The sequence below is a fragment of the Epithele typhae genome (assembly GCF_022376455.1).
Source record: "Epithele typhae strain CBS 203.58 chromosome Unknown BXZ73scaffold_127, whole genome shotgun sequence".
Taxonomy (NCBI): domain Eukaryota; kingdom Fungi; phylum Basidiomycota; class Agaricomycetes; order Polyporales; family Epitheliaceae; genus Epithele; species Epithele typhae.
Window position 1 is genome coordinate 69,328 of NW_025954318.1, and position 6,660 is coordinate 75,987.

At 58.6% G+C, this 6,660-nt stretch overlaps 2 protein-coding genes across 2 annotated transcripts; both read left to right on the forward strand.

The window, feature by feature from the left end:
- Positions 1 to 2,249: 2,249 nt before the first annotated feature.
- Positions 2,250 to 3,100, forward strand: BXZ73DRAFT_82658 (uncharacterized protein; the record flags this gene model as incomplete). The annotated part of the gene is made up of 2 exons (XM_048023762.1): positions 2,250 to 2,710; positions 2,764 to 3,100. 2 exons carry the CDS (start codon positions 2,250 to 2,252, stop codon positions 3,098 to 3,100), a joined length of 798 nt encoding a protein of 265 aa, XP_047871543.1.
- Positions 3,101 to 4,301: 1,201 nt separating this feature from the next.
- Positions 4,302 to 6,446, forward strand: BXZ73DRAFT_82659 (uncharacterized protein; the record flags this gene model as incomplete). The annotated part of the gene is made up of 7 exons (XM_048023763.1): positions 4,302 to 4,527; positions 4,672 to 4,811; positions 4,864 to 5,106; positions 5,407 to 5,513; positions 5,561 to 5,861; positions 6,132 to 6,290; positions 6,327 to 6,446. 7 exons carry the CDS (start codon positions 4,302 to 4,304, stop codon positions 6,444 to 6,446), a joined length of 1,296 nt encoding a protein of 431 aa, XP_047871544.1.
- Between the last annotated feature and the right edge of the window lie 214 nt (positions 6,447 to 6,660).

The following is a 6,660-nucleotide window of genomic DNA, read 5'->3' on the forward strand; positions in this document are numbered from 1 at the left end:
GCTGCTGCAGCTTTGAGCGCGAGAACCCGAGCTGGGTGGTTCGAGCGCCGCATGCGAAGAATCGCGTCGGAGAGGCTTTTCCTGTGGCCGTTGATTTCTTCTCCCGCCTGACGCATGACCGCAGCCCGCTTTGCGCCAGGCTTGTGACCCTGCGCCGTTGTCGCGCATGCCGACTTTCGGTCCTAATATACTGCCTGGTCTTCTTTGGACATCGGCTTCCGCTTTTGGCTGTCCGTGTGGGTCCACCACTTCTTCCAGAACTGGGTGCCACGCTTCGATAACGTCCAGATGCAGTGGCTTGGATGGCTATTTCAGTGACTAGTAGTCTGACTAGGTCTTGAGTCGCCACCAACACGCGCTTCCTCAGCTGCGTGCGGTGGCGCAAGTCGCGACGCGCATTTCCTCTCTCCCCACCACATGCACACCGTCTCTACTTGCCCTGCTGTGAGCAGTTTGAATTATCCCGCCTCGCCCATTCACTAAGATGACATTCTCGCCAGACGACGCACCAGGAGCGACGGCGGACGCTCGGCATCCTGCCCTCACGCTCTACCAGAACTTGGAGCGCAGACGATCGGGTGAACACCCACGACCTGAGAACGCCTTGAGGTGAGGGCTCCCGCCATCGGCGGAGCACCCGGACCATGGCGGCGAGAGGCTGCCCCTGCGGCCTCTCTGCCATCTGCCATCTCGGGCGGTACCAAGACTGCAAGACGGCGGCGGGCTACGGGAGACGTGAGACGTGAGACGGGCTGCAGGAGACGGGCGACGGGCGGAGGGCGACTTCGGACAGGTGTGTGTATTTTCAATGGATTTGCGAGCCATCGTTGACGTGTAGACTAGATCTTGAATCGGCCTAGGATGGGATTGGGGGCGGGCGGCACGTCGGCGCATCGACCGTTTGCCCATTCTGCGTTTCCTCGCGCGCCCTCAAACCTTCTCAAACACGCCCAAGACTTCCTCACGTGCCGTTGCCATCATCAAGTCCGTTCCGCGTTGTCCGTACGCTTGCTGCCGTGCGTCTGCTTTCGTTCAACGCCTGTTTCGTCTCCCTCACATCCAATGTCCCTGATAGTCCGTGCCCCGCCTTCACGACGCCTTCAAATGCATCAGGCACTTTTTCGAGTGACGATGGACGGCCACGTTCGCGATCTCGACGGAGCCGCGCCCTCGGTGTTGCCATGTACCCGAGGACAGTCGCCCTCGCCATGCACGTCTCTCGCACCCTCCCGATTCAACGACCTCTCCGCCTCGAGTCGCCTACTTGATACCCAGCATCATCGCGGCAGAGGTACAGATATGGACGTTCCATGCTCTCGGGCGTTACCCAGGCCCTTGCCCCGATTGCGCGAATTGGCTTGCGACTGCGACCCACGAACACGAACACGCACAGGATTCCCCGTCGACCACGATAAAATTCACTGCTGGGGTCGCGTTTCACCCGCCGACGCAATTCCCCTCCATCGTTAACCGCCTAGCTCTCACCTCGATCGGCATCCCTATTCGGCCGATTGGCATCCTCATTCCGTCGATTGGTATCTTCGCGCGGCCGATTAGCCGCCTCCTCGTTCGAACTAGATCCCCGAACCTTCCTCAAGCCCTGGGGTCCCTTCAAGACTCCGAACGTAGTCTCTCAGATGGCAAGGCGGGGGTGTTGGCCGTCCCAGACGACACCCTTCTCCTGTGCTCTATGCTCCCGCGCTCGTTCACACGGCGGAGGGCGGAGGGAGCGACGATTGGAAGTGCGCATAGACGGTGTGGAATGACAGAACAGGTTCGCTTCTTGCTCTGTCTTTGACTGCGAACGTTGACACGACCAATGCGTCGGGTCGCTGGACCTTTCGTCTAGCTCGCTGGACGAGGTGCGACGATTCTTCGCTATCGAGGCCGCAGACGTGCTCCGGGTGACCGTCTTGTCCTCCAAGAATTGTGTTGCACGTATGTACACGCCCTAATTCCCTGTTGAAGTACCGAGTCTGACCATCGCTCGGTAGGAACGAGGCGCAAGGTGCCACCGGCATCGTGATCGTCACGTTACCGGAGGAAGATCCGCATTCCTTTGTCCTTCAGCACATATATCAGCCATGCTGCCCGGCCCCGTCCATTCCATCTCCCACCTTTCCCCCCATCGCCCTCGAACCGTGTCCTCCCGGTCTCAACACCACCGTCCCTCCACTAATCAGCAGGTTCGTCAATCCATCAAGTATTCCGTGAACACAGCGACTCACAGTATTCATGACTCCAGCAGCATGAAGCTGTGGCACGTCGTAGCAGTTGTCTTGGCAGCTCTCTCCCCCTTGGTCCACATCCTCGTACCCTACATCCAATTCCGGTCGTTTCTCCTGAAGCACTCCTGCAATCCCTACACAGACATTGTTCTCGCCTCGGCCAACAGCGCCCTTGTGGCCACGTTGTGCTTCGTTGTTTTCCATCGGCCCCAGTCCTTCTGCGGATCCTTGGTGTCCCTTCCCTCCCCACCCGTCGCCATGGTTGATCGTCACACCCAGCCGGGCTCTCCTTTGAGCGTTACACTTACAGAGTGTCTGCCTCCGCACGATGACCTTGATATCGCGACCTGCGAAGCTGATCTACTCAAATCGGTCGGACCGCCGTGGCCTCCGTCAGACGCATGGAAGCTGAAGTATCTGAATCGGCGGGCGTGCTCTTCTCTGGGTCGGTCTTTGGATAACACTGCGTTCATCATTATCAGGTATGTACATAGCCATCTGGCTTCTGCGATATGACTCATTCGTCACAACACAGCACCGACCACATTTACGAGATCTACCTCTCAGGCCTCGACGTCATGAGAATGCTCGGGATGCCAGCTCTCGCCGGATTCAAATCTCACGTTAGGGCTGTCTTGGAGGATGATGCGCTCAAGTATCTCCGCATCGTGCACGACGAGACCGCCATCGCCAATGATGTGTTCAATGAGATCTATGTTTTCCTCACAACCGACTGCGATAGCACGGCCCCCACCAGCCGTTTCCCAGAGGTTCTCCACTCCGTCGAATCCATCGCTACGTGGCTCAACGAGTATGAGCTGGCTCTCCGGGTGCGCCTCGCGGAGGAAGAGGACGAGCGTCAGGAAAAGTGAGGCCGATAGGGATCGTCGCATGGCTTGGGATATCAGTAAGTTTGGTTTTCGTCGCTTGACGCGGAGCATGTTCAATAACATACATCTGTTCTCTCTGCGGACAGGGAGCTAGTGTGGGCATAGTGGGAGTCCGAGTCCACGACTCTCTGTTTGGTGCCCCGTCGTTACCGTCTCGGTCTCCAACCATTTTCCATCACCATCTCCGCGTCTTGTCTTTGCATTTCGTCCCCGTCTCTGCCGGGTGTTGGACGTTGTTGTGATACTTGAACTTTTCTCATTTCTCAGCAGTCATCGTTTCTCTCTAGTTGTCGAGTCGTCAAAGTACTATTCTATTGTGCCGTTTAATCGAAGACATGCATCATTGCCAACTTCCCATCTCTGTTGGAATTTTTTTGCCATTGACAAGGGCACCGGATCGCGCGAGGCGCGAGTCGGCGATGGCGGATCCGGAGGCAACGTTCAAGCACGGGATGCGCACCTCCATGGGAGACGCCTGGCGGTGCTACCCTCCCGCTCCTCTCATCACTCTCTCTCTTTCTCTCTCTCTCTCTCTCTCATCATGCATCTCCGCAAGCCCGGCCCCACATACTCCGACATCCTTCAGCTTTTCAGCTTCGACTACCCACACTCTATGCCCATGGCCAATTCCCTCAGACGGCGCCCCGAGCGCGATGGCGGACGTCCAGCGTCCTGTCCTGGCCTCCCGCCGGAGCTCGGAGCGCAGACGGCGCAGCGAACGCGGACGACCTGAGATCTTCCTGAGCTGAGGGGTCTCGCTGTCAGTGGAACCCTCGGACCATGGCGGTGAGAGGCTGCCCCTGCGGCCTCTCTGCCGTTTGCCATCTCGGGCAGCATCAAGATTGCAAGGCGGCGGCGGGCAGGCAATGGGCAACCGGCACAGGTGGAGAGGAGAATCGGATGATGGATACGTCGAGTTTTGGACTGGGCGTAAGTCTTGTGTTTTGTATATCCCGCCGGGTCTGCTCACAATTTTAGCGCAGTGCAATCGTTGGTCTCATAACTACTATCGCACTCTCCCCGCTGGATCTATGTGGTCTTTGCATGCCCATAGCTGCCCAGGGCCCGCCGTGAGTCTGCTCCTCATCATAATCCGCTTGGTCTCTCTCATACCCGATTGCCCACAGCGATCCACCCCCTGCTCCACGAAGTCTACAGGTCTCCCGCCGCTTCGCAAACCCCCATGGTTTCTCTTGTCTACACCGCCTTCGAACTCGTCGAAGCCGAATCTGCGGCTCAAGCGCGAGTCCAAAATGCTGAGACCAATACCTGCAATGCCCCCACATACGACCACTCCCTCATACGCACGCCCGAAGGCCTGAACTCCAAGCATCAACAACTGATCGTCGACCACCAGCAGGTAGCTGTGTCCCTGCAGATGTGCTCCGACGAGGAGCGATACAACAAGGGTGCGTGGTATCTACTTCCACGTGTATGCAAGGCGCTGACGTAGCCTTCCCAGTCATCACGCAATGTGCACTCGAGCGTGACCTCACGTTCTTCGAGGCGGGTGGCCAAATGAAAGGCGGCGAGAAGGGCGTTACGCTGTCCAGCGGCCGGAGGCCTCGCCGTCTATTCGAAGGCGGACGTTGTCCTCCTCGGCGACGTTCTCGTAGCACTGGACGCGCACACGGCACGCTGGATCGTCGACAACTGGCCGAAGAGTGATCAAGGACGCACGGTCTTGCTTGTGGTCAGTGCCCGTTATTATCAACATGTGCGCATCGCTGAGATATGAGATATAGACTCACAACATGGCCATGGCGAGCCCTATCGCTGACTTCATTGTGTCATTTGGTAATGACGGCCGCGTCTTCAATCAGGGATCATTCTCGAAGATGATTGCGAAGGACGACACGCCTCATCGGAGGGCAGCGCGCAGGAAGACCATTGCCCTCATCATGCGTGCTCCCCACATTCTCCCCGATTCACCGACCCCGTTCGTCCACCTCGAGAACACTTCCGAGCCCACCAGGACCTCTCCCTGCGTGCGTCGATCGCATAAACGACTATTCCGGGCCGATGTCACTACAGAATATCCCATTTCCTATCGGGCGCTACTTCTGCCCTCGTTCCCGATTGTGGAGACTATTATCTGGAAAGTCCTCGGCATGCCCCCTCCCCTTCCACTTGTTCCCTAGTCCTCCTGGTGTCCTTTCTTCTTGTCCCGACTGGCGTCTTCTTCATCCCGATTGACATAATCCTCGTCCCGATTGGCGTCTTCCTCGTCCCGATTGGTGTCATAGTCCCGAGATTGCCGTATCCCCCCTCCCGATTGCGACCCTCAGTATCAAGAGACGATGGCCGACTTTGATGAGTACGGCGCTGTGCGCGCCGCCCGCCCGCCACGCATGCACGGCGGCTCTGGCGCGGGGCGCTCCCGGACCACCACCTCGTGAGTTTTTCTCGCCTTCCGTGGCCTCTTTTCGCGCTTACGCTCAGACGGCTGGATGCAGACGGGCATGCGCTCGCCATACACTCGTACGTGTTTGACGCGACGCTGGAGAATCCGCCGTTCTCGGCCGCGACACACGCCTCTTCGACCTCCGCGAGTAGCACCCCATCTCCCCCGCCCAGCCTCTCCCCTGGGAGCCGAGCAACGCGATGGACGAGGGCGCTCTGGACGCCTACCGCCCCCGCTCCTTTCTGGACGTGTGCGCCCGTCGCCGTCCAGCATACGCGCTCTCGCGCGCGCGGCGAGAGGTGCAAAGTGCACATGTGGAGGTGGGGCATGTCAGAGAAGGTGCGAGCGCGTACTTTCCTCCATCCGCTCCCATTTGCTGACCTATTTTCTCCCCCGTGCGCGCGCTGATCCCTCCCTTCCTCCTCCGCTGTCTCGGCTCATCTTCTCTCCGCCTCGCTCCTCCCTCGTCACACACGCACGTATGCACACCCCCGCGCGATACGCGCAAGCCCCGTGGGCTACAACGCGCGAGGCTGCTTCTCACTTGGCTGCCAGGTCCAGCCTCTCTTCCTTCCCCTTGTACCTTTCGTCTTCGTGCCAATTCCATAGGTCTGCGGGAGCTCGACCCCGATTCGGAATGGGAGGTCGGCTGAGCAGTGCAGCGCCGGTCTAGTCTACCCTCACTCCGCCCCCGCGATCCTCCACCGCCAACTCGCTCTCTCGCGCACGCAAGACGGCGATAGCGCGCGCACGGGTGGGCTCCTGGACGTGCGTACGCGCATGCTCATTCGTCCCTCCCTCCAGGCCTGCCTCACTCCTTCGAACTTCCGCAGGTTTGATGGTCGTGGTTTCGTGGTCGTGGTCGTGGTCGTAGTGGTCGTGGTCGTGGGATATGTAGAGGTGGTAGGGAGAAGTAGTAGTTGAGGGTGTAGTAGTAGGTAGTGGTGGTGTGCAACATTTGCGAGACTTTGTGCGTTACATGCGCGCGTCATCCTCAAAGTCTCATGGATGTTTCTCGCGTGTTCACGGACGGAATCATCCGCGAATCTCCGATGAGACATTTCAAATGTATCTCGAATGTTCCATAGATGAAGGCCGCGGTGACATACATGTGACTTGTTTGCATCATGGCCCATGT